The following is a 25,670-nucleotide window of genomic DNA, read 5'->3' on the forward strand; positions in this document are numbered from 1 at the left end:
AGTCAGGTGATAGTGGCTCTTTTGTATTCTTGGGTAATATAAGGTTTCCTTGAGAAGGACTGAATTCGTGCATTACAATGATTGTTTTTATGCAGTAATCAAAACCTTTCAACTTCACTTAAAATTGAAGTTCCCCAAACTTCTATTGCTCTACCCTCCCGCATTTGCCAGGCTACATCTTCAGGGTTGAAATGGGGAAGGGAGGAGTTGTAAACAGTGAAACCTCATTTGATTGATTTCATTATGATGGTCAGCATCCTTTCTGAGACTGAGAGGTGTTTAAAGCTGATTTGTTCTCTTGTAGGCGCTTTTGTGTGTGTGTTTTCCTTTTTTAGAGAAAATCTTGTTTCCCTCTTCTCCCCAACCTCGGAGAATTGGTGCAGATGAATGCATCTCTCTAGCTTGCCTCTTGCATTTCCCTCTTCATCATTGTCCTCTCTTCTAATGAAGTCACCTCACCCCTCCCAGTTCCTGCTCCTTGCCCCTCCCTCCCCCCAGCAGGGAAACTGCCTCGGAGAACCTAGGAAGGTCTTATACCTGATGTTAAAGTTGATAAGCATCTTCCTGCTCCCCAGCCTTGTTCTGGGCAAACTCTGGGAATACACTTTTATTAATTCAAATGAGCCTTAGTAATTCTTAGCCTGTTCCAACTCTTTGAATAGGAGTTTTGTAATACTGTATTTGATTTTGGAGTTGATTACCGAATTCTAAGAATACAACTGAAGCTAAAACACACCAACCAGCACTAAAGAAATAAATCTCGAAATTATAGAAATTAGAGACAGGAAGGGATGATTTTTATCACATATATAGACTGTCCCAAAGCCCTGGGATATAATTAATTCCTACTCTCTATTTTCTAGTGCTGTGTCCATTGCAGTTTAATGATTCAAGTAATAGGGTTTCCACAACTTCCCTTGAGAAAGACTATTCCACAATTTATTAGCTCTTAGCGTGAGGAAACCTTTCTCAAAATTCAACCTAAATGATCTGCTGCACAATTTCATTCCAATATCAGGTTATATCTTTAAAAACTCCCAGCCTTTCTTGTTGTTTATATTCTCTGTACATTTGCAGAGAATATTACAACCTGCCTACCATCCCACTTCTGAATCATTATTTGGCCAAAAGATTGATTGTCTTAATCTTTTCGTGTGAGTCAATTCCTTTCTCTTCTAAAAGTTTCTGTTCTAAGTCTCTACATTTCGCCTAATTAGTATAACACCAGGTGGATTTTTAAATGCCCAGTTCGGGCACGTTTGGTTTGTGAGGGATGTGAATGGAATGAGACTGGAAGAAAGCTTTTTTATTTTTGACAGGAGAGATATTTTTTCTTCCACTCGGGCCTTGATTTATGGCCATCTCTGCAAATTGGAAGATACTAGTGTTCCCCAGGGTTTTTATTCTCCAAATACTGCAAATACATTGATTTTATGTGTAAAATTTTTTGAGTTCCCCCACGAATGACTGTACATCTGTAAAGGATATTAAATAATACAGGTGCTGGTAGGCAGAGTATAACTTATAACTGCTCCAGCACAGGTTTTGGAGGCAGAGAAACCTGATTTTGCCAGTTCTTCAGTCTCATTTATAAAAAGGGGATAGTCCTGGTAGTATCACATCTTTGAGGATTAGAGAAAATCAGGTAAGGGGTTTAACATTTTAGCTGATGCACAGTAAAATGATGTCTGATGCCATATGACTGATGCCATAATTTCTAATGAATAATTACTGCATTTATTTCAATTCCCCTATAATCATATTTGTTTCTCTCTCTGCAATCAGAATTTGGGAGTAATTAGGAAACAACCCTTTCCCCTTTAACTCATTCAATTCTATTGCTAGAATTACATTTAAAGTATTTATTCTTTAATTGCTTATATCAACTATATAAACTAGTGGTTCATATATGCATCAGAGGGTTTGTTTGGAGCAGCTGATGTACAGATCACACTGGAAGGCAAAGCACTGGACAGGGTTACAGGTGAGCTGTACTGAGTTCGGAGTGCCTTCTGGGACCGGAGCACACTACGTGGCCATTTGCATGTGACTACCTGAAGCCAGGATGGAGTTCTAGACGCAGAACAGAGGGTGACCAAGCTCTGCTCACTCACAAGCTCCATCTGTAGGCACATCTGCTTTGCAGGAAAACTGCTGCAGGAAAATTTGACAATTGTTCCCATTTGTGCGTGATTTCAAGGACTGTCTGGCTTGTGAGAAATCAGAGAAGCACATTCTATTGTGTTGGAGTGTGTCTGTGTGGAGGGCAGTGCCAGAGCGTCTGCATTTCTTCCCACTGGCCCCTCCCAGAGACGATGGTCCCAGTAACTGGACCAGCTGGGGCTGCTTTGATTGGTGCTAATCACTCCATGCATAATTTGATAGGTATGAAATTAAGTATTGGCTATTTTTTCTTAAACTTTCCTGATTATAAGAATCCCCGTGGATACTGTCAAAATCACAGATGCTGACACCAGCCCTCTACCGAATATAACTCCGAACTATGGAACCAGAATCTCTTTGGGTAGTTCCTGAAAACCTGTATTTCAATAATTTTTTCCAAGATATTTTTGATCAGGCAAATTTAGGAAACACTTATATATATATACGAAGAAAATAGATGTGGACTTTTCACTTTCTTCAACAGGCTATTTGATATCACATGGATACAGTTTGTGGATACAGCTAAGGAAGACTTAGCTGAAGTGGGTTCTTTGGTTAAGCAATTGGAGATAAGAAACCACTAAGATTAAGAGCCAATTTCTCTGAGATTAAGTATTTGCACCTAGTAATGCTTAGTGTGCTACTCATCAGATTCTAGGATATCTACAAAGAAATTCTTCTATGTGGATACTCATATATACGACAGTAACTAATTGCTATATCAGTGTTTTAATGGACAGTAGATATTTTTATTAGTGAGTCTCAAATACTGACAGTATCTGATTTTGTGAATAAACTGTGAGACCCACAGTTCTTAAGATCTTCTAACACTTGGGAGTTAGAATGAGGACAGAAATCACATACTCACTTTTCTTCACTAAGCACTGTTCCCAAAGCGCTTGCATAGCCTAGATTTTTGGATTGCCAAAACTGTCAATGGTTATAAGCATCCTCCAATTTGGCAGCAGCCCTGGCAAGGAAAAAAGTTGACACAACTGCCCTGAAGGTTCTATTGGGTCCAAAATATTATGGAGTAGTTAGTTGGACTTGGTTAATGCTAAAAATGAATGACTAAGCTATTTTAACACTATTCATGCTTTTCCCTTCCAAAATGATTTGGAATTTTTATTTAACTTAACCAGTGATGGAAAATGAGGTGGCCACTCGTTCGGGGCACCATATTATAAATTCAGTTCTCTTCACCTATTTTGTGCTTACCCAGTCTCACGTGGCAGCCACTGTGCACGTGCTGGTATCTGGAACTTCTTATATTTTTTGATGTAGCATTTTGCATGATCTATGTATATTAAAAAATTATTAAAAAATGGGAAAAAAATAGTGCATTTAACTTAAAGCTTAGAGAACGCCATTGAGTAGAGCCCAGAAACAGCGAGATGACTGACTTGAAAATGCTGATTGCATTTCGATTGCCTGAAGCTCTGTGAACAGACCAGTACCTTGCTGAAGAGTGGTCAGCTAACGGGTGGGAATGAGGCTGAGAAATCAGCTTGAGAGTAACTTCTGCGGTTCTAAAAGCAATGGTACTTGATGGCCTGGAGGTGAGGTTAGAGGTGAGTTCGGGGATGAAATTTAGAAGAGACAGCGCTGAGAAAAGTTAACAGCTTTCCTGTGTTCACCTGGACAATGCTTTCCTGCTTGCTGCGGTAGAGCAATCTGGTTAGGACGTTCAGAGTGAAATCTGTCTCACTCATTTTATTAGTGCTGGGTCTTCTGGTAACGGAAACATGCCACACCCTCCTGTAGAGGGCAGGTCTAAACGGAAGTTGATAAAATAGGGTGTGTCACCAAACAGAGCAATGATTAAAGAAAAAGTTTCAACAATTGGACTTTACTTTGTCTCTGTGATAACAAGCAAAGAGTTTGACTCATTTTCTGACGTGGCTTTTTAAAATTTGCCTTTTGGGAATTGGGGATTGGGCAGATCCTGCAATTGTAGGTATTTCCTGCCATGGGTAGATGCTTCTACACACTCAGTATCATAGCATTGAAATTACTAAGAGTTGTGTTAGATTCAAAGGAGATAATTATCATGCACTTTTTTTTCCTTCTCCATTTGTCCACCTTTATTGAATAACAGAGTTGCTCTGTAGAATTAACATTGTATTGTAAACTAGCTTTGCAGGAGGGACAAGGCAGGAAGGATGCAATCCTACCACAATTAAAAAAAATATATTTCTATTCCAGCAACATATTATAAAAAGTAAGAAAACAAAATAGAGTTACAATGGCTAAGAGATTTAAAATGGACTCAGGGAGGTCATTCTGGAGGTTACTCTTGTGCAGATCTCAGCCAGATAAACTGCCAGAGGATACAAAGCCTCAGCAACAAGGTTCCTCCAAAGCCTAGGGACATCCATGCACCAAAACAAACCACAGTGTAAAGAACTCAGTAGACTAACCGGAAGGACATTTGGAGCATCCTGAATATCCATCGACCACAAACAACATGGGTAATTTTTTCCTTTAAAAACCCTTGCCCAGAAGTACCAAGACAGGACAGGATTAAGGTTGCTGTCTGAATCTGTGCGCCTTGAAATTGCAATCCTAAGACCTCAGTAGACATCTTTGGTGCCTTGTAGTTTAGTTTGTTATTTCTCGGTTGACAATATCTACAACCTGAAATTGCATTTGTAGCCACATTCAAATATATAATTCAGTACTGGTAATTATAACACATTCACGATGTTGTGCTACCGTCACTGCCATCTATTACCAAAACTTGTCCTTCATCCCAAACAGAAACTCTGTACAATTTAAGTATTAACTCACCCTTCCCTACCCCCAGCTCAGTCCCTGGTGACCTGTATTCTAGTTTCTGACTCTATAACTTTGGGTATGCATGTTCTTTTGAGGCATTCACTGTCAGTTTATTGAACACCCAATTCTAACCCCTCTTCCCTCACCTGATTCTACTACAGAGACTGAAAACGTGAAATCCTAATAAACTTTGTCTCTGAGTGGGCCAGGTGATAAAGTTCTGGCCAAAATAGTCTGCAGGACTCTTCCTTCTTCCTGCCTTGAGTATTATCTGTGAGATCAGAACCTGCAGCAGAATTGAGACATGCTGAGGGAAAAGCTGGGAAAACTGCAGACACTGAAACCATATTTTTGAACCAAGTCAGCACTATCTATCTCCAGACTGCAGGTTATGTGAGACTTGTAAAAATAGGGGCAATTTAACCAGGTATTTTACTTCCTGCAGTCAGACACATTCCAAATTGATCCAACTTCAAAATGCACATAATTCAAGGTAGTACAAGGTACACACTTAAAGATATAATGTGAACAGATTAGCTTGAAAGAAGTTTTAGCTGCATCCTCAAACATCAACATCATGAAGAGTTTCACTGAATATAAATATGATAATTTTACACTTAGTAAACATATTCCAAATATTCAATGCCCTCATCCCACCCCCAGAATGAACTAGAATGGCAAGAACCTATTTGCAATTAATAGATTGAAACATCTATTTATCTTCCCATTTGGATTGGGCTCAGCAGGTACTTCACCCCATTAGTAACTCATTCTTTTATATCAAAGGAACAAATATGAAACACCTGATTTGATGGATAAGCGGTCTTTTTTTTTCTTCTTTCCACTGAGGATAACTGACAAGAAGGTCTCGTCTCTAGTGCTAAAACCAGAACTAATGAGAGCGTGAAGACAGAACTCATAAATAATTCATGAAGCCAAATATTTTAAGTGAAAGTGCTTTCCTCATCTGTAAGCAATCATTTGATGTTCTCATTTTTGTTCTCTTCTATTGTTCTCTGCTTTTAAGAAAGTAGATATGGAAGCATATTTGAAACAGTTCAAAAGGAGTATCTCATTCAGGCCCTGAAGATTCCACCATCTCTCCGACTTGCCTCCTAATACTTTCTATTGTTTTTGTGATCTCTCTGTGTGTTATTTTTGGCTCAAAGGAATCAGAGGGTGGTGAAAATCTAGCTGGTTAGTTAAAGCACTTTTCCTTGGTTAATTGTCCAACAATACAGGTAGGCACGTTCCCCCACTCCCCAGTATTATTATGTCTTCTCCTCCTCTCTTTCCTCTGTTAACCTTGCCTAAGTCCTAGCTCACCCTTCTAGCTGATCATCATCAGTGATGGCCCAAAGGCCGAGACTCCTTGCTTCCATTAGGAATTATACTTGGACCACAGAGCCCACATCCATTCTTCATCTCCAGCCCTGTAGCCTCTGACTCCCACCCTTCACTCTGACCTGCTCAATATGGCTCGCACCTTGCATCCTTCTCCCCAGACATTTATTATGGGTGAACCTTTCCTTTCTTACGCCTCAGCTCATGCTGCCTCCAGATAGTTCATTCATGGAGGTATTCAGAAAGCCAAAAGCGCGCAGAAAGAGACAGGACACAAGTATGGGGAGTGTATAGTGGCGGTGTGCTATGGAACTGACACGTGAAGCACAGGCGGAAGTTGTAGCGTGGTTGAAAAGGCTTTGGGTGAAAAGCCAAGAACAGTTTTGTTCTGTTACTCCGTGAGACACTGGATTTCCCTGGTATGAATTACCCCCAAATTAAGGATGTGTCAAGAATAGCACCATTTACTCCTCAGCATTTACCATGGAGCAGCCCTTTAAGAATCACCCAGTGCAGCTGAATAAATCTTGGATATTTAAATATAGGTTCACTGGGTAAAAAAGGAATATACACCATTTCCTGCCCAAAGTGAGCATTCTTGAAAGTCTACAAGTACTTCAAAGGGTTGTACCTTTACCCAGTTTTCACATTTGCCCCTAAATTAGCCCAAACTCTGTTGAATATTTGTATTATACCTCCAGGCACACAGTGGGAGGTTCAATCAATGATAAATAAGTCCTCCCCACTTAACAGATAATGCACACTGATCTTCCTGGAGCTTCTTTCTTTCTCCTTTGCTTCCCTTCTTTCCTTCCTTCCTTCTCCCTCACTTCTTTCCTTTCTTTCTCTCTCTCTTCCTCTTTCTCTTTCCTTCCTCCCTTTCTCCCTCCCTCCCTCCTTCCCTCCCTTCCTTCCTTCCACTTTCTTTCACAAGCATGCTTAACTAGACTATACAGGCTCACATTCATGGTTAAGGAACACATAAAGGTATTTTATCTTGTTGAATAAGGTAACATAACATGGTTTAAACACCCCCAAAGAGTGCCCAATACATAGGTAAACAATAAATACTCGTGTCTTTCCTGATGTTTTTCTTTCATCATCAAACTTAGTGTTATGTTTTAAAAATACTAACAATAGTAAGTAAGGCTTGTAGATTAAGAGACTAGAATAAAGTTGAAGTTTAGCTTTATTGCCCTGAGATGAAATATACTGTTGGATGTTTTTTTCCAGGAGGCTTTTGGGCAATTAGATTGCAGTTAGAATTACATGCTGGGGTATGTCTTTTTTTTTTTTTTTGTTTTTTGTTTTTCTTGATTTATTTTCTTTTTTCTCATTTTCTTTTTTTTTTTTTTTTTTAATTTTTTTATTTTTTATTGACTTTGTAATAATATTACATTAAAAATATATATGTGAGGTCCCATTCAACCCCACCCCCCCACCCCCCCTCTCCCCCCCCCAATAACACTCGTTCCCATCATCATGACACATCCATTGGATTTGGTAAGTACATCTTTGGGCACCTCTGCACCTCATATACATTGGTTCACATCATGGCCCATACTCTCCTCTATTCCATCATGTAGGCCCTGTGAGGATTTACAATGTCCGGTGATTACCTCTGAAGCACCATCCAGGGCAGCTCCATGTCCCGAAGACACCTCCACCTCTCATCTCTTCCTGCCTTTCCCCATACCCTTTGTCCATTATGTCCACTTTTCCCAATCCAATGCCACCTCTTCTATGTGGACACTGGATTGGTTGTGTCCATTGCACCTTTATGTCAAGAGGAGGCTCAGATTCCACCTGGATGCTGGATGCAATCCTCCCATTTTCAGTTGTAATCACTCTAGGCTCCATGGTGTGGTGGTTGTCCTTCTTCACCTCCATCTTAGTTGAGTGTGGTAAGTCCAATAAATCAGATTGTAGGTGCTGGAGTCTGTTGAGGCTCAGGATCTGGCTATCACATTGTCAGTCCAGAGATTCAAATCCCCTAAATATATCTTAAACCCCAACATTAACTGCACCTCCAGCACATTAGCATGAAAGTCTTATGAAGGGAGATCCCATCTGAGTCCAGATTCATCACACATAAACACCATTTCCAAAGAGGGGCCATCTGCCCTGGTAGTTAAAGGGGTATGTCTTAATAATCAGAAACATGCAGAACTGTTTGAGTGGCTTTAGTTGGGATAACCAATCTCAAAAGGGTATAGCAAAAATACTTTCTTCTCTTTTTAAATGTAGTTTCTTATATACATCCTTCTTATAGAGAAGATAAATTAAGGTACTTCTTGCAAATTTAGTTCCTCTGGTTAGCCAGGTTTGCTCTGGGGACTTTCATCTACACCTAGTGAATTATTTTAGACAAAACTTCCATTGATCTCTAAATGAGCCAAGAGCTGGGTTAGAGTAGGGCAACGGGTCAGTCAATGACTGATTTTCTTTTCCTTTCTGTTTTAAAGAGGGACGCTCAGTATAAATGTGTCAGCATTCATGCTATACAAGGGTCAGCTGCTGGTGTAGTAAAATCTATTCTGCATTGTAGTTTAAACTTAACAGTTTAAACGAAGGTTTAAAATCAATTGCCCATCAGTACTCCTGATTGTACTGAGATGTCAGCTTTCATGAATCATAATGTGCCTGAACAGATCCATGGAGACATGTCATCAACTTCACATTTCTCTGTAGCCACTTAGCAATTATTAAGATCAATTCCTTGAAATCCAGATGATAATTTACCATCTTTTATCACAGTATGGGGTTTCTGTTTAGGGTTTTTGTTTTTTTTTTTTTGGTTCAGTTCGTTTGTCATCTTCTCCAAGTCCTATTGGATATAAATAAAAAGGCCCTTCTTTTAATTTTAAGATCAAAGTGATTGCCAGTCATTTTGGGGGAGAGGAGGATTGGAAACTGTTTTTGAAATATTGGGGGAATAAACTCTATCATTCTTCTTCCACTAGACCCCGTGAAGACAAACTTTCACAAATGCTTCTTGTATGACAAAAAAAAGAAGTTTCAACTGTATTTAAACTGTCATGATTTATCAAGCGCATATGGGAAAATAGTATTTAAATACCAGCTTTATCTTGTTTAACACAATAACATTGTTCGTTATTCAAGCCAGAAATATGTCATGGACAGTGCGAAGACAGATTTCTTTACGGCATGTGTTAATTTTAGGTTCAGAGCAAAACGCATGTAGCAAAACACATTCTACATTTCAAAACTTGACATTGGTATTTTCAGATATTTTTTCCCAATAAGACAGGCCTGCCCACTTTGCCTGGAAGGGTTTGACATTCTGAATGGAGCTGTTTTGGGCTTTTTCACAAAGTTCAACTTCACCAAGTTGTTTCAAGAAGGATTCAGAAGCTGTGCATTTTGGCAGGGCACTTGTAAATCCAAGAAATTTGTGTGCAGTGATTAAAACTGCATATTAACTGTAATGGTGAAGAGTATTTGTAAAAACCACAGTTTCTGAGTATGTTTTCAGGAAAGGAAGAGATAGTTTGAATGTAAACTTCTGAAAATATATACCAGAAAACATTTTTACTTTTTTCTAGTTATTTATTTAATCTAGAAAAATAATTTTCCATGAAAAGGTCATGCATTTTGACTACCATGCTTCAATGTATAGCTCCAAAGGTAACCTGGAGCAGCGAAAGATAAGAAATCAGTAACATTTAGCTCTGCCCCTCTCCCTCTCCTTATGCCTTGAGGAGAATCATGTAACTTCTTGGTATCAGTGTCCATATTTCTTTTTTTTTTAGATTTTTTTTAAGGATTTTTTCTTTCCCTCCCCATCCCGCGCCCTGCTGTTTTTGCTGTCTGTGTCCATTCACTGTGTGACCTTTTGTATCTATTTCTCTTTTTGTCTTCTCATCTTTCTCCTCTAGGATTCACTGGGATTCGATCCTGGGGACTTCTGGTGTGAAAAGAGGTTCCCTGTCACCTGTGCCACCTCACTTCCTGGTCTCTGGTGCGTTTCACCTTGATTCTCCCATTCGTCTCTCTTTTGTTGCGTCATCATCTTGCTGCGTGACTTACGTGTGTGGGCACTGGCTCAGTGCATGGGCACTCTGCTTGCTGTGAGGGCACTTGGCTTGCTGTGTGGGCACTGGCTGACCATGTGGGCACTCACATGGGCACTCGGCTCGCCATGGAGGCACTCAGCTCGCTGTGCAGACACTGGTTGACCATGCAGGCATGCTTTCTCTTCTTTTTCACCAGGAGGCCCCAGGGATCAAACCCAGGTCCTCCCATATAGTAGGCAGAGGCCTTATCACTTGAGGCACATTTGCTTCCCTCAGTGTCCATTTCTTAAAATTCATAATAAAAGTTCCTGCCCTTCCTATTTCTCAGGACTTTATCAATCAATTTGGTTAAAGTATGTGAAAATGCTATCACAAATTTAAATTACATATCAAACAAAAGAATCACTGTTAATAGCCCCTTCAGTATTCACTTTCTCATGGAAACACAAGATTTTCTTAATAAGGGAGAAGATAGAGCCATAACTTGAAAACTTGGCTTAATAATATTGTTCAGATTTCTGGATCAAGAGTTTAGAGTGAACAAGAACATTTGCTTTTCATCCCTTTCCAGATCCCACTGAAATTCAAGCATTCCAAAAGGGTTTGCCTGGAAATATAATGTGATCAGGAAATGGCTTGATAGCTTTCAACAGTTTCCTGGAAGATGTAATGTGGATGGGAGTTTGTGGATGAATGAAATGGAGAGGATGAAAACAAAGCCCCAAATACCAGCACGAATGAGCGGTCATGGAAGGAGCTACAAATCTTCAGGTCAAACCCAGAAAAGAATTGGGTTCAGAGTCAGCAAGTGTGAAGGGCAGGAGTGAGTCTTCTGAAACAGGGGTAATCACTGTATTTTCTTTTCCCCCACAGAATAGTTGTTTCAATTGGTCCACCCTCCCTACACCTTGGACAGAGTGCCTGAGAACTGGAAGCTTACTCTCAGGCAAAAACAATGGGGAGTCTTACTTTAAGGAAATTAAAAGAACTGCTTCAGAAAAGTTAGGGAGTCTAATGGAATGTTTATCCCACAGAGCAAAGCTTTTTCTTCATTTTGCAATTTGGGGTGGTCCCTTGCTAATGACTTAACTCTTCCTTTCCCATTCTAATGAGCTGCCTGCCAATTGAAACAGAGCTGGCAGGCAACATTCCCATTCAGATGAGAACCTGGTGGAAAAACTGACCAACTTGCATAATTGCAGACGAAAGACATTCCAAGTGCCTATTGAGGAGCTGTTATTTTTTTCAAAGATATGAAAATTCAAGCAAAATCAATAAGGATAATAGAGGAAGCCCCAAGATGAACAAAGAGAATTACTTACCATGGAGAAATCACACCAAGCAGAAAACAGAGAACTTAAACATTTGCTGCTGAGCATCTTCAGAGAAATTTGAGGTGATATAGCAACTATAAAACAAGAAGACTATCCCTTGGCAAAAGAAAAAGGTAAGAACAAGAGAGATGTCTTGGATAAAACAACATAGATTACCAAAATTGGTGGTGGTAGTAGGGGGGGCGAATCAAATGAACTGTAAAACAAATTTAGGAAATTTCCAAAAACACAGAGTAAAAGAGTAAACATTGTCTTGTGAAATTATAAAAACATCCATGTTAAAAGGAAAACCCTTTTCCTTCTTTGGGCAGGGATGGAATGGGACACTTGTCATTGAAAAGAAATATGTCAGACATAATGCCTCACCTCAGAAACATTGGATACAAGACAATAGAACAATAGAACAATGCTTACGAAATACTGAGGAAAAATAATTTGAAGCTTAGAATTCCCTACTTAGTCTAACTATTGAAAGTATATGAGAATCAAATAAAGACATTTTGACATATGTAACTATTCACAAAGTTTATCTTCCATATATCTTTTAAAAGGATGCTACTAGAGGATGCGCTCTGCAAAACAAGAAGAAAAAACAAGAAAGAAGAGGCAGATCCTGGAGACTGGATCTGGCCTTGAAGTACAGTGTAGATGTCAGTATGGCTGCTGTGTAGAGGCCCAGGGAAGGGCGGGTCACACTGGCCCAAGAGGTCAGAGAGCTCCCAGAAGGACTTCTCTGGGTGGGAAGTGGCATGCAGTCTATCAATGTATTCTAGAGTCATGCATGCAGATTATGTATGACCAAGAGTCTACACAATTTAGCAGATATGTTAAAGGCATGTAACTCTTTTTTTTCCCCAAAGAAAAAGACAAATAAGTATTTCAGAAAACATGTACAATATCTTAAAAGCTATAAAAGAAGGTCTAGCTACAAATATGACTCAAACGTCAACATGACATGACTTTGAGCTAGTGATAGAAGCAATGAGAACCGATGACCTGGAAACCATGGACATTCTCATTCAAGACAGAGATATTGTATTAGTAGAGAATTAAACATTCTTCTAGCGCTTTTACTTGATTCTGTGATGATATTTGCAATGCCCTGATTATGTAGATGCTGTGGTTTTCAGCTCTTAGAATCACTCAACAGACAAAACACACAAGACTTAATTATCAATATAGAATAGAATAGAAATATTATCAATTATGATAATATAAAATAAATTCATAATTAACAGAAGTGAGCTAGGAAGGAAAAGGCTGAGGTGCTAATATCCTCCATTTACATACAGGAAGTTAAGAGGTGCTATTTAAATTTGAGAGAATACGAAAAAAATGTTTATGCATATTATCTACAATTATAAATATTGCCAATATAATGATGAAAAATAAAAAGTATAAAATCTGAATAGTGTGAGTCAATATGTATTATTTAGAGTTGAAAATATAGAAATATAAAATCAATATATTATTTAGATTGCTCAGAACAAAAAATAAAATTGGTTAAGAGGTTGCCTCTGAGGAGTGAAGGGAAGTCAGAGGAGGTGGCTGAGAAATTATTGCTTTAATTCATAAATCTTCTTTATGACTATTTACAATATGACTATATAATTTTGATGAGAATAACAATATTCTATCTCTAAATATATATTTTGCTATTGTATTTCTTATGCAAAATTGTCTCAGGTTCATAATTAAATAGAACTTTATATGAGTGAATCAATGTGAATTAATTGGCACCTCATGTAAAAAAAAGATGGAGGCAAATTGAATCATGTTCTATGTAAAAATAAATTTAATTTTCTAACTTGAATGAGTTTCTTAGGCATTTGCTTGAAAAACTACTAGAATTATGCACATCGGCTTTCAGTAAATGGACATTTAAAAATATTTCTATTAATAATTTTGTACATTCTTACTAATCTTTTTTAATCAATGTGCTTATTAAATCTTGACTTTACAACAGGAAAGTAAATTTAATTTATTCTTCAATGTTCATAAATCACTAATTAGTGAAGTCTCACTTTCAAATAATAAACTTAGTTCATATAAATAAATTGCCTGCAAATAAAACAGTGTATTCACTGGCAATTTTAAGTCCCATTTCTCCACTAGCCTTTGTAAAACTACTGTTTTCCAAGGGAAGTCTGTGAGTAGCTTCCAAGACTATCCAGAATTGAGTTTACTTAACAAGTGAAAGGTATTGGACAATCAAAGCTCCAGATGTGGGAAATGTTTAAAAACTATTCATCAAATCATACTGATTTATGCTTTTGAGGTTGGAAGCCTACATCACACTAAAGAAGAAATTGTGGATGATACCTTTTTGTTCCTTCAGTTTTTCCCTCTCTCCCTCCCTTTCTTTCTTCCCAATCATGGGACAGACCAAGAAGCTAATTTAAACTAAGTTATCCTGAAATCCATGACAAAAATCCAAATTTAAATTTACACTCCAAACTTAAATTTATTAAGGTTTTGCTTTTGTGAATCTACAATTCAGGGCATACAACTCTTTTATAAGTCTTTTGATACTGGATTTCACATTGGATGTATGACCTATCCTCCAGTAGAATATAAGCTTCATGAGGGCAGTGACCAGCTCTGTTTTATTGTTTGCTGTTTTCCTTAAACTTTGTACAGGCTTTAGCATATAGTAGACATCAAGTAAATATATTTTTAAATAAATGAGCACTATTAATAATAACTAACACTTATATGGTACTTATTATGGGCTGGACGATTTCTAAATGCTTCACATGCATTATCACATTTAATTTTCACAACAACCCTATTAGGTTAGTACTACTGCTATCCCCATTTTAAAGACAAGAAAACTGAGTCCCAGAAAGGTTGAGTGACTGACCCAAAATGCAGGTGGAGCTGGGATTCGAATGTAGCTAGAATCCATGCTCTTAAACCATGCCACTGTCTCATTGGTTCTTTGGTGAGGCTGTTATGTCCTGAAGGGGGTTATATCTTTTCTTTGCATCCCCTTGTGCAGGGAGGACATATTTATGTCCCCTATTTACATGCCCTGGAGAACTCCCTGCCACCCATGTGCCCCCCATCAATAACACCCCACATCAGAGTTCCTCCCCTGCCATAGTTGAATCTCTCTGTGATCCAAAACTTCTTCAACAATGAATTCTAATATATTGCCAAATTCAATTAATAGGAAATTGAAATATAGTGATGGGTTTAACGCTTAACCGTAAATTTAGAATACTTCATATTCTACAGAGAAGCAAATGTTATCAAATATATAAAAGCAGCACAAACATGAGTGGCTTAGGCAGTATGCATGTCACTAAATATAATGGTATCGTTGACAGAACTGAATTACTGTTGACTTAGAACATTATACTTACAAAGTGGTTTTTACCTTTCAAGGCACTTAATATACTTTATGTTACCAAATTATGCTATGACGTAGATGTTTTTATTTCCATTTTATTATACCAAGATGCAAAAAAGGGAAAGTTTAAGTAACATGCCCTTGTGCTAAAACTAAGACAGTGTCTTGAGTATTTTTGTTTCTACTCCAATGTTCTCACATTTGACAGTATTGGAGAAACTCCTTGGGGGTTTACAGTGACAGGAAAAATATGCCAATCATCTGGTTATTTAACTGATTAGTTTCTAATGTAAAAATCTTTGGACATCTGGTAGATGGTCTTTTTCAAGTCTTAGCCTTTGTCTACACATGGAGAGCAACATGTGTGTATGTGACTGTGAGTGTGAAACTTACATAGCCCGAACATTGTTTTTTTTACAAGTCATTCTTTACTATGTTATTACGAACTCATGTAAACCCATAGGAATAGAGACAGGTGAATTTAAATAACCAGTTGGTTATTATTAATAAGCTAGTAATTAGGTGTTTTCAATAAAATTGATTGCTTAAAGTCAACCATCATCTTCTCCCAACATGGTTTATTAAAGCAGCCATTGGTATTAATCATTTCCTCCCAGCTCTCCCATTCTTGTTTATTAGTAAGGAAGTCCATTACTGTGAACAGTTTGGGACTGGACTACATTCAGACTCGAGTTTAAGCACAAGTTCCTCTTCTGGAGTGGGTATGGTGAAACTTGACAGGAAAGAGCACATTTAATTTCCAGTGGCAGAATTCATGGGGTGCTTTATACTCCCAGTGAAAAGGAACAAAGGGTTCTCTGGTTAGAGTCTCTGGAATGGGCTCATCTTCTGTGAGGGAGGAAACCAATGTGGGAGTGGAGAAAAAGGAAAAGAAGGACGAGAACAATAGGGGAAGAGGAGGTAGGAAGTAAAAGAATGACAAAGAAGATAAGTAATTAGGAGAGGGTCACAGTAGGAAGAACAGGGAGGAAGAGGTACTCAAGGAGGTGTGCCACAGCCTGGGAAAGGGAAGTGAAGTGAGAGCCTCGAAAACCAGGGTTGGAGCACTGTTTCTTTGCTTCTCCACTTCTTTCTATTACCTCCTTCCTTCCTTCAACCCAAGTGTGGCCTTACACGAGGCAGCTCACATTGTGTAAGTGATGGATGTAGTGTCTGCGCTGAAACAGGCTCATAAATGTCAGTTGGCCCTTGGGAATGAGACACTTTGACAATGAAATTGCCCTCAGAAAGGTCATTTCCACGACGCGGTCTTTCACTTGTTGAAGTCAGCTCCATCTCCCTGGTTCTTCAGGCACAGCAGCTGGGGTGGTAAATACACGCTCTCTTTAGAAGGTGACAGAAACAAAAGCCCAAAGGACTCAGGGCATACTGTGGTGACAGAGAAAAGGAAGGAAATTTTATCTCACCTATCAATCTTAAGTGACTTATTTGGTGACCTTGTCTAACCTTGGATTCCAACTTCTAAAAATACTAACAGCATAAATTCTTCTTGAGAATGAGGTGTGGGAAAAATAACATGAAAGCAACTAGGGCTTAATTCAACTTTTGTCATGGAAATAGTGAGAAGCTAGTGTGGCAATGGTTTATAATAGGGATAAATTTACCACAGTTGTCAATATTTTTTTGCTGATAATACACTTGTGTTAATGATCTCTCTGTATTCTCTTTTTGTCTTGTTTGTATTGTACCTTTATACAGAAGAGAGACTCCTTTAGTTCCCAAGATCAGGTAAGCACTATATTTCCTTTTTGTACAGATTAAAGTTCCTACAGAAAAATAAGAGGTAGATTACCTTTGGTCATGACAATTCCTGCCAGGGCTTTGTGGCGGGCATGCATGGAAGTCAAGTTGACTGTCAACTCTTGGAACTTCTGTGTGACCAGCTGATACACTGAATCGGCGAATTCCTGAAAGACACAAACACCAGGCCTCTGACTTGGCTGAGCAGAAGTAGTGAGTAGACAGGTGACCTTTCACTCCTCTCCCCACTTCTCAAAGGTAATTTTCCCATGTGGAGTGTCTAGAGGCTGGACAGCAGCCCTCAGGAGAGATGAATCTCTTTCATGTAATTCCCTACATCATAGCATGCACTAGCCATCATTTCTCATCTTGCTCGTGGCCACAAAGCCCCAGGAAAGAATCAAATATTATGTTAAATTGATTGCAGGCCTTGTTTCTGGGAATTAGCCTCTGGCTCTGCCCTTTGGCAAACAGTCTGATCTGCGTTTGAGCAGATAACCTTTTCCTGGGAAACTATTTCCACTTTCTCTCTCTCTCTTCTTCCTTCTCTCAGACCAGTGAGTTTAAAGGTTTTCCTCAGGGAGATTCTTGCTGGATAGAATTCTGAAAGGAGAGAGAGGAGAGAGTGAGAGAGAGGAAGAGAGAGGAAGGAAAAAAAGAGAGAGAATGATTTGTACCCATTGGATAATTTGTTAACACTTTATTTTCAGTATTGCAGAACCAATTTCTAAATATTCCACATGTCAGGGTAGAACTCTCTGTATTGTTCACTTCACAACCTCCTCCCCTCACTTTTCAGCGCAGGCTCACACACACAGGTGGACTCGTGCAGACACACAGCCTGTGCTGGTATACACATCAACTTACCACAGCCCCGCTGTTCGGTTATTAGAAAACCACTGTATCTCTATTAAAAGAGCAGACGTAGGCGGCGGACTTGGCCCAGTGGATAGGGCGTCCGTCTACCACATGGGAGGTCCGCGGTTCAAACCTGGGTCCTTCTTGACCCGTGTGAAGCTGGCCCATGCACAGTGCTGATGCACACAAGGGGTGCCGTGCCACGCAGGGGTGTCCCCCTCGTAGGGGAGCCCCATGCGCAAGGAGTGCACCCGTAAGGAGAGCTGCCCAGCGCGAAAGAAAGTGCAGCCTGCCCAGGAATGGTGCTGCCCACACGGAGAGCTGACACAACAAGATGACGCAACAAAAAGAAACACAGATTCCCGTGCCACTGACAACAACAGAAGCGGACAAAGAAGATGCAGCAAATAGACACAGAACAGCCAACTGGGGTGGGGGGGAAGGGGAGAGAAATAAATAAATAAATCTTTAAAACAAAAAAGAGCAGATGTAAAAATAAACAAGGGTTTAACCTAGAGAATGTGATTTAGTCATCCCTTCCCCAGTTTTACCTCATTCTGTCACCCAAATTTTGTACTTTTTCCTGTACGTGGGGCCACATCGTTCCTTTTTATTAGAAGGCAGGTTAGATGATAATGGAGATTCTAAGCTTTGGAGTCACAGAAACCCAATTTGAATCCCAGTTCTACCTACTAGCTTGGGCAAGTAATTCAAAACCTCTGAGCCCCATTTTCCTAACTGATAAGATAACCCTCTGAATTTCAGTCTTACAGTGTTTTTTGTGGGGCTAAATGTGTTTAATGCATCTTAAATGCCTCACATAGTGCCTAGCACTTAAAAAGTGCTCAAAACAGTAGCTATTATTATTATTACTACTATTAATTTTCCCTAGCTCCTTCTGAATCTGCAGGCTTTAACTAAATCTTTCTGTATCCAAAACAATATATCAACTTATTCATGAGGTGGGGCAAACAGTTCTTTTTTCAATGAAATAGATTTTTACTTTCTAATGAGCTACGTTTTCCTATTGTGTAGAAATTGCTACAAATTAGGGGGAAAAACAGGTCCCAGATAAATAAATTGTTTTTTAAAATCCCATTTGTACGCAATAAAACATGTTCATGAACCAATGAGCACCCAAGCCTGTGAAAGAGGCCTGCCTCCTGGAAACAAAACGCCTGCCACAAAAATGACAAAAAGCTCATTTTTACCTCTCCCTTCACCAATGAAGAGTGTGGGAACAGTGAAGGCTGAGTGTTGTCGCATTCCCAGAGTGCTGCCTGGGAAGGCTGGCAGCCCTTCCCATGGGCTGCTGTGGCTGCTACAGCCAGTGCTCATTATTCTTTAAACGGTGCTATAAATAAATCCGGAAAACCCCATAAATAATATATGCTACACAAATTAGGCTTCCCAAGGTAGGTGTAACAAACACGGATGCTCTTCCCTGAGGTAATTGTTTAGGCTTTCCTGGTTGGAGTGGGTGGAGGGCTGCCAGGTCATGGCTTATGCTTGTACTTGAGGGTTTCCTAAGCGCTAAGCTGGCTATTTGCATGAAGCTGTCACCTCTGGGTAGCAGCCACAGAGTCACAAACTTTCAGAGATGCATTCCAGCAGCTGCTTGAGGCTGTCCTGCCCTTTTATGACCTGAACGGAGAGCCAAGTGCAGGAGGGCCTGTGCCCCCAGATCCCTCGTTTCTTATCCTGAGTAATAAATAACCGCAAACAGGTTGGCATAAAACAACAGATAATGATGCTGTCACAGTTCTGGGGGCCAAAAGTGTGAAATCAAGGTGTGTGCAGGACTGCTCCCTGCAGAGGCACTAGGGGGAAATCTGTTCCTTGCCTCTTTTGGCTTCTGGTGATTGGCTGCTTCCTTGGCTTGGGCCTGCCTTCCTCCAATCTCTGTCTTTGTCTCCACATCACCTTCTCTGGGTCTGTCTTCTCCTCTGTGTGTCTCTTTATTAAGAGACTTGTCATTGGGCTTATGGTCCACCTGGGTAATCACCTCAAGATCTTAATTACATTTGCAAAGACCCTTTAGCCAAACAAGGTCACATTCACAGGCTTTGGGAGTTAAGACATGGACTCATCTTTTTGGGGTCACCATTCAGGCCCCCTCCACCCTGTCATTTATTCTTCTACCCTCATGCTTTCAAAGAGAGGGTGCCTGTTTTCCACAGAAGTATGCATTTGGCTTATTTTTTAAGACTTGGAAGGGCCTGAATTCTTAATTTGAGTGAGAAGATTAACTGGTTAATCGGTTTTAATCACTTGGTAAATAATAGTATCGGCGGTAATAACAGCGACTCTCCACTCTGTGTGAGACACTAGTCTTGAAACTGTCATGACAGGATGCTTCGTACTCATTTCTGTGACGCCAGGCAGATATAATTCTCCCCATTTAAAAAATAAAGACTGTGAACAACAGCTACAACAACAACAAAAGATAAATCTCCTGACAATAAAATTAAGTAATTAAGTCACTTCAATTGCAAAGCCATTAATTGGAGCTCAGATGGGCATCAGGTCCTCTCTGCTTCCCCTCCTGAACTCCGCCTGCCAGCTCTGGGCTTAGAGGTGATGGAGATGACCAAGGGGAGGGAGGGCAGTGTGGAGTGTGACATCAAGGCACACGCGGCAGGGGTGTGGCTGGGCCAGTACGAGGAGATTCACAGAACTGGAGAGTCCTAAGAGGCCTTAGAGATCATCTTGTAGTTTATAAAGTCAACCTCAGAACCCCTTTTTTTTCAAAGGGAAAGCAAAAAAGGGTGAGGACAACATTTCTGTAGCTGCATGGGTGGGTGGGGACTTGGAGTCCACAAACTCAGACTTTCTCCTGCCTTCCCTCTCGGTTTGGAAATTGGACTCAAGAAAAGTAAAGAACTGATGGGCGAGCCCTGGCCCTATTGGCAAACAGAGATGAAGCCCTACTGTCTGAAAGGCCCTGTGGTATTTGGGGGGCGTGGGTGGGCGGGAAGGTGAGTGAGGCAAAGTGTGCAGTGCATTTGTTTCATGTAGGACAGAAGATTAGGATTAGGACATTTAGGGACCTGAGGAACTCACATCTAGTTAGCAAGATCGAGAAGGGCTTCGTTGGAAGCTTACATTTGGGGTGAACCTTGAAAGAAGAGTAGGGTGTATTCTATTTCCTTCTTCAGGGTTCTATTTTTCCAGTAAAAGAATGAATTTTGTTTTCCTCTCTCTGGCCAGCTGTACAGCACATCGGCAAGGGAGTAGGAAATCAATCAGCCGTGTGGCTGGCTGAATATTCTGGACTTAAATAACTGGGGAGATTATTTTCCCCCCAATCCACGTAGTTATTATGGCATTGTGTGGGCTGAGTCTGCTCCGCACAATTTATCTCTTGGATTTTTTACTCTCTAGAATCAGTTAAGGGTGGCGGACTTGGCCCAGTGGTTAGGGCATCCGTCTACCACATGGGAGGTCTGCAGTTCAAACCCCGGGCCTCCTTGACCCGTGTGGAGCTGGTCCACGTGCAGTGCTGATGCACGCAAGGAGTGCCATGCCACGCAGGGGTGTCCCCTGCGTAGGGGAGCCCCACGCGCAAGGAGTGTGCCCCATAAGGAGAGCCACCAGCGCGAAACAAAGTGCAGCCTGCCCAGGAATGGCGCCGCACACACGGAGAGCTGACACAGCAAGATGACGTAACCAAAAGAGACACAGATTCCCGTGCCACTGACAACAACAGATGTGGACAAAGAAGACGCAGCAAATAGACAGAGAGAACAGACAACTGACAACCGGGGTGGGGGGGAAGGGGAGATAAATAAATAAATAAATAAATAAATAAATAAATAAATAAATAAATAAAAATCTAAAAAAAAAAATAGAATCAGTTAATTGCTTCACCTGTGTTAATCATGATTTGCCAAGATTCTAAGGGCTTTAAGGGCCATGTTTCTATCTTTTACTTCTCAGATAGATTTTCATGGTGCTAGACATCTGAGTCCTCTACATTTTTGTGTAGCAAGGAGTATTCTAAATGGCACCTTCAATTGTCCTTTATCTTTTGTTTTAAAATGACCAATACAGATGACAGCACTTAATTTTGTCTACTGAAGGGGCTCTCTAAGGCCCTCGGAAGAAGACTTTCTCAAATCACTGAATAATAGTAGGGAATAAAAAATATCTATTTCATTTTGGCAATCTACAGACAAATATATATCTTTTAGAGACATAAAATAACACAACAATAACAGCAGAGATTTACCATGTGCCAATCACTGTGCTAAACCCTTTATATACCTTTTCTCATTTAATCCCTAGAAGGACAGTGTGATGGGTAATTTCATGCATCAACTTGGCTAGGCTACAGTGCCCAGTTGATTGGGCAATCACTAGTCTAGATGTTGCTGAAAAGGTGCTTTATAGATGTGCTGTGTGTTTACAACTAGCTGACTGTAAGTAAAGGAAAGTAGCCTCAACCAATCACTGGCAGGTCTAATGAGTAAAAACAGGTTTCCTGGAGAAGAAATCCTGCTGCCTTGAGACTATATTGTAAAAAAATCCTCCCTTGAGTTTCCAGCCTGCTGGCCTGCCCTACGGATTTCAGACTTACTGACCCCCATGATTACCTGAGCCAATTCCTTAAAATCTCTCTCTCTCTCTATCTCTATCCCTCTATCTGTATCATGTATCTATATATCTATATCTATACCTATATTTATATGTATTTATATAGATGTACATATGTATAACACACATGCATATATATATACACATACAGATATCTATATTGATATTGATATCCTATTGGTTTTGTTTTTCTGGAAAACTGTGACTGATACAGAAGGTACTAATATTGCCCTTCTTACCCGTTGAAGAAACTGAAGCTTAAGGAGGTGAAGCTACACAGAAAGTAGCAATGACAGGATTGAAACTCGGTAGTATTGACTCCTATTGTCCATGCTGAACTAGTAACCAGATTGCTTTGAGGAAAAGGAGCATTTTCTCCTCAAGCAATGCCACAGGTTTCTTTCCCTCTGTGGGTTAAGAGTGGATCAGCTCCATTTATAATAAAAAATGACACGGCCAATAAAAATACCTAAAAGTGCACTATCATATTGAGGAGGAGTAAATTGTACACAGAGGCTCCTACATTCGTGCCTGGCCCATCCTGTGCTTCCTTGGTACCCTTCAGGCCTGTATCCCAGGATGCTTTGCACCCATTATGAACTAATTAGCCCTGAGCCAGATCCATTCCCTAATGGAGTCATTTGAGGAAATGCTGAAGCAGAACAAATCACTTTTTGGTTTGAATTTCAGCATTTCTACAGATGAAGGGTTCTTTGACTCACTTCACTTGGCAAAGAATGCAAGGGCCAGTGGGACTTCAGGTGCATTGTGCTGTTTAGTCCTCTCCAGGAGTGACAAGGACCTTTGACAATCAGAGGCTGCCTCAGACAAAACAAAGCAACATAACTCATCAAGAGGTTTCCCACCCTCACCCCGCCCCCCAACAGGAAGCCCCAGAGGCAGCTGCCAGCTGTGTGAGCTCTGATGCTACGCCATCCATAGCGCTGCCTCCACAGCCTTGGGATCTCTGGGAGAGATGGCACAGATGCTGCCAGACTGTTGCCAAGGTTAATGGTTACCACCGCTCCCCCTCCAGAGGAGGGGTTCGCTTCACAGGTCCCAACACACCCAGCACAAACCCGACTCTCAGCTTTGACTCCCTAACTTGGTTCTTCATCTCGACTGCATAAAACAACTTCCAATCTCTGAAAACGCAGTACTCAGCTAAAAAAGTTATTTTCCCTCCACTGCGTGGAGGTTTTTTCTAACTTATCCAGTCCACTCTGTTTCGCTTCTCCCAGAACTGCTACAACATCCATTTGGGGATTTACTTATATTTTATCTAGCATGATTACCTAACAGTTCCATGTTTTAATGACAGAACTCCTCAACTTAATGATAGGTTCGTGGTAGGGGAGCATGTCCTGCCTTACTTTTGCACTTTCGTGGTCCTGCCATAGTACTGTGTTTGATCATGGATGTGATCAAAGATGATGTACATTTTGAGGACATGAATGAATGTATGCATAAATGGACTTCTCCAAGACTACCGATAAGGCATACAAATGGCTGGCTGAAGGGCAGTGAATTTTGGGGAAAAAATGGTTATTTTTTTTTTCCACCAGTTGTTCTCCAGCATTTTTTCTGACTCCTACACATTATATGATCTGCACCCTTTCTGATAACAGTGTTATTATATCTGGTTGTTACAGGTTATCCTTTTTTACTTGGTCTTACATCTTATAAAATATGTCAAAAACCATGGAAATGCAGGTGACAGAGATTGTCCATGGTCACAGATATCTGTGCATTCCTCCTCTTCTTTGAGGCACTATATTTCCTTGCCCACTTGCATCTAGGTGGGGCCATGAGACCAGTGGAATGTTGGAGGAAATAATGTGTACCACGTTCTGGGCTAGGCCCTGAGACCTCCAATGAGAGATCCTCCATCCTTGTTTCTCTGGCTTTCCCTTTCTCCCTTTTTGTCTTTTGTCCCTTGCTCTTCTTCTTTTCTCATACCTGGGCTGGGTGCAGAGATTCCCTTGGAGAACTCCAGAATGGAGCCTCTAGCTGAAGGGAGCCAGGGCCAACCGTTCCCTCTGAAGCATGGTTTTATTTGAATTAAGTCACCAAGATTTGGGGTTGTAGTTTACCGCAACAGCAGTATTTCCTCTGAGTAATAGAAGAGGTGAGGCATTTATTATAAAAAGGCAAATAAAACCTGGTGATAGAATTAAAGAAAAGCAAATAGCTCACAAAGTCTGGTACTTTATTATTAACAGCTAATGACTTTGCACCATGCCCTACGACTGATCCTGAGGTGTGGTGGAATTCAGATTGCAAGCTTGTCTTGGCCAACCTGTATGTGTGACCTGGCGGCAGCTCTGGGGGTGGGGGGAGTGTGTAGGGGAACATCCATAGGCTTCATGGCTCAGCTCCCCTCCATAGTTCTGCTTGCCAGTTAAAAAAATTCCTCATGTGTAAATATGCATTATTTGGGTTTCTTTTCAGTATTTTGTGGATTCAAATATGCAATAGGAAATGCAGATAAAGCACTGCAAACTCATCTGCTCTTGAGCCAGTTGATTTTGGAGCAGCATAAAGATACTACTTTTTGAGAATACCTGGTCCACTAACCCTTGTGCGAAGCTGTGCTTGCTGAAAGGCAAATTGAGTGATGGTTCCTGGTAAGAGCATGGTGCTCAGCTGGGGCTGAGAATCAGCCCTGAGAAGTGCACAGAAACTTTCACCACAGAGCTCCTCGGCATCCTTCCCTCACTTATCCACTGTTGGCAGTTGGATCACACACCTCATAAAAGTTGAATCACACACCCATCTTAATTTCTGTTCCTATGGGTGTGAACCTATTTGTAAATAGGACATGTTGAAGATGTTATTATTAATTAAGTTGTGGTCACATTGAATCAGATTGGGACTTAATCCCTATGGCCAGAGGAGACCTTTTAAAGAAAGGAAATTCAGCTCTGTCAGCAGTGAAAGTCACAGGAAGAAGCTAAGAGCCAGAAGTAGAAGACAGAGAGGAGAGAGCGAGAGATCACCATGTAACTCCTGGAGAAGCATGGCCATGCCGATATCTTGACTTTGGATTTCTAGCCTACAAAGTAAGAATGTCTTATAGTTTAAGCCAAGCTATTTTGTTAAAGCAACTCATTGTGTGGTGTTTGTCATAGCAGTCCTTGAAAACTAAGACAGCTCCTATCCTGGTCCCAGGGCCTTTTGTGGAGGGCTTTATGATACATGCTGGTGGCTGCTCTGCCCCTACCACTAAAGCCCAGGCAGCCTCCTTGAGAACCTTCTTTAAAAAAATCTCTTCTCCTGTAATCATTTTGTAGCAGTTTGATATGGTTTATGAACTCCAAAAATAAATATTGAATTGTGTTTGTAAACTGGTCTGTACCTGGCCATGATTAAATTATGATTAGGGCTTTGATTGGGCCACATCAGTAGGATGTTGAGACCCTGCCTCTTGGTGTGTGGGGACTC

At 40.4% G+C, this 25,670-nt stretch overlaps 1 protein-coding gene across 4 annotated transcripts in view; it reads right to left on the minus strand.

Annotated features, from left to right (window-relative positions):
• The window catches only part of ADARB2 (adenosine deaminase RNA specific B2 (inactive)), a 627,544-nt gene that overhangs the window by 89,530 nt on the left and 512,344 nt on the right, over positions 1-25,670 (minus strand). For all 4 annotated transcript variants that reach the window (XM_058297664.1, XM_058297665.1, XM_058297666.1 and 1 more), the window contains one exon: positions 16,825-16,939. In XM_058297664.1, the coding sequence (XP_058153647.1) occupies positions 16,825-16,939 (115 nt within the window). The remainder of the gene's footprint in view (positions 1-16,824; positions 16,940-25,670) is intronic.

This window comes from Dasypus novemcinctus, chromosome 5, assembly GCF_030445035.2.
Source record: "Dasypus novemcinctus isolate mDasNov1 chromosome 5, mDasNov1.1.hap2, whole genome shotgun sequence".
NCBI lineage: Eukaryota > Metazoa > Chordata > Mammalia > Cingulata > Dasypodidae > Dasypus > Dasypus novemcinctus.